General features: G+C 51.6%; 1 protein-coding gene across 1 annotated transcript in view; it reads left to right on the top strand.

The window, feature by feature from the left end:
- The window catches only part of PHALS_11611 (aminotransferase class partial), a gene marked incomplete at both ends in the record, with an annotated part of 846 nt that extends 775 nt beyond the window's left edge, over positions 1–71 (top strand). Inside the window, one exon of the mRNA XM_024726999.1 lies at positions 1–71. This exon is cut by the window's left edge and continues 775 nt beyond it. Coding sequence (XP_024577620.1) covers positions 1–71 — 71 coding nt within the window.
- Between the last annotated feature and the right edge of the window lie 952 nt (positions 72–1,023).

Raw genomic sequence — 1,023 nt, 5'->3', positions numbered from 1 at the left:
GTTCGCTTATCGACGGGGACTTGTGGCATTGTGCCGAGGGTCCCTGTGAGCCGCTGTGTCAAGTTTCTTGACTTTGATAGTGTGGTATGATGTCCATTCTTACTTTGTGCTCAGTGTATTGAACAAGAGTCCCAAGCATAGCTCGCGGGCTGAACGTGGATCGGCACGTATCCTACTGAGTACTGCTCAAATAGCAAAGCTGTCTTTGCATGCCAAGAGTGGCATGGTCGGACGAAGTTCGAGGCATCAAGGCGAGGCCCTTGCGATGCACGTGGAGTGGCACGTAATTTACTGAGCACTGCTCAAGTTTTGAAGCCGTTGCTGCATGCCAAGCATGGTCAAACGAATTTCGAGGCATCCTGGGCAAGGCCCTTGGGATGCGCGTGAAGTGTCAAGTTATCCTGGACGAAGGACGCGTAAATAGCAGCTCTTCATCAAATGGTTTAATAACATCAAGGGTCCGATGGAGCAGGGAGTGGGGACCCTAGACAACGCCGAGTGCGTGTTCCCACTTGTCTTGACGAGACGTAAAACCTTTGTAGAGAGAAGACAGCGATGCCGTATGTTATCTGCGAGACGCAGGGCCTCAACCCTGACCCAGGGTGTATCGCACAGCTACATAAACTAGTCAATTGTATGACGGGAGAAGAAGACGGCGACGGCACCCTCAAGGATATCACCGCGGTGGATGCTCTTCTTGAGCTGAACGAGATGTCCGTCGTGGAGTTTGGCGGTGCCTTGAAAGCAGGCAATATAGCCGAGGTGGTGATTATAAGACCGGATGAGGAGATTAACGCGTCGTCGCTTCTCAATGAAGCTGTCTTGGAGGGCACTTAGAGGGTGCTGAACGCACGAAGTGGTTCATCAATCCTGAAGGATCTTTTAAATCCCGCCTATCCGTATTACCCTTTATAAAGGAATTTCTAGGCGTTGTCTCCAAAGTCCCGCCATTGGCCCTACCACCGGACCGAAGTGTGCGTCATGAGAGTGATCAGGTCCCGGGAACCACATACTGCGTAACAT

Source organism: Plasmopara halstedii (assembly GCF_900000015.1).
Source record: "Plasmopara halstedii genome assembly, contig: Scaffold_555, whole genome shotgun sequence".
Taxonomy (NCBI): Eukaryota; Oomycota; class Peronosporomycetes; order Peronosporales; family Peronosporaceae; genus Plasmopara; species Plasmopara halstedii.
This window is presented reverse-complemented; position numbering and strand designations above follow the sequence as displayed.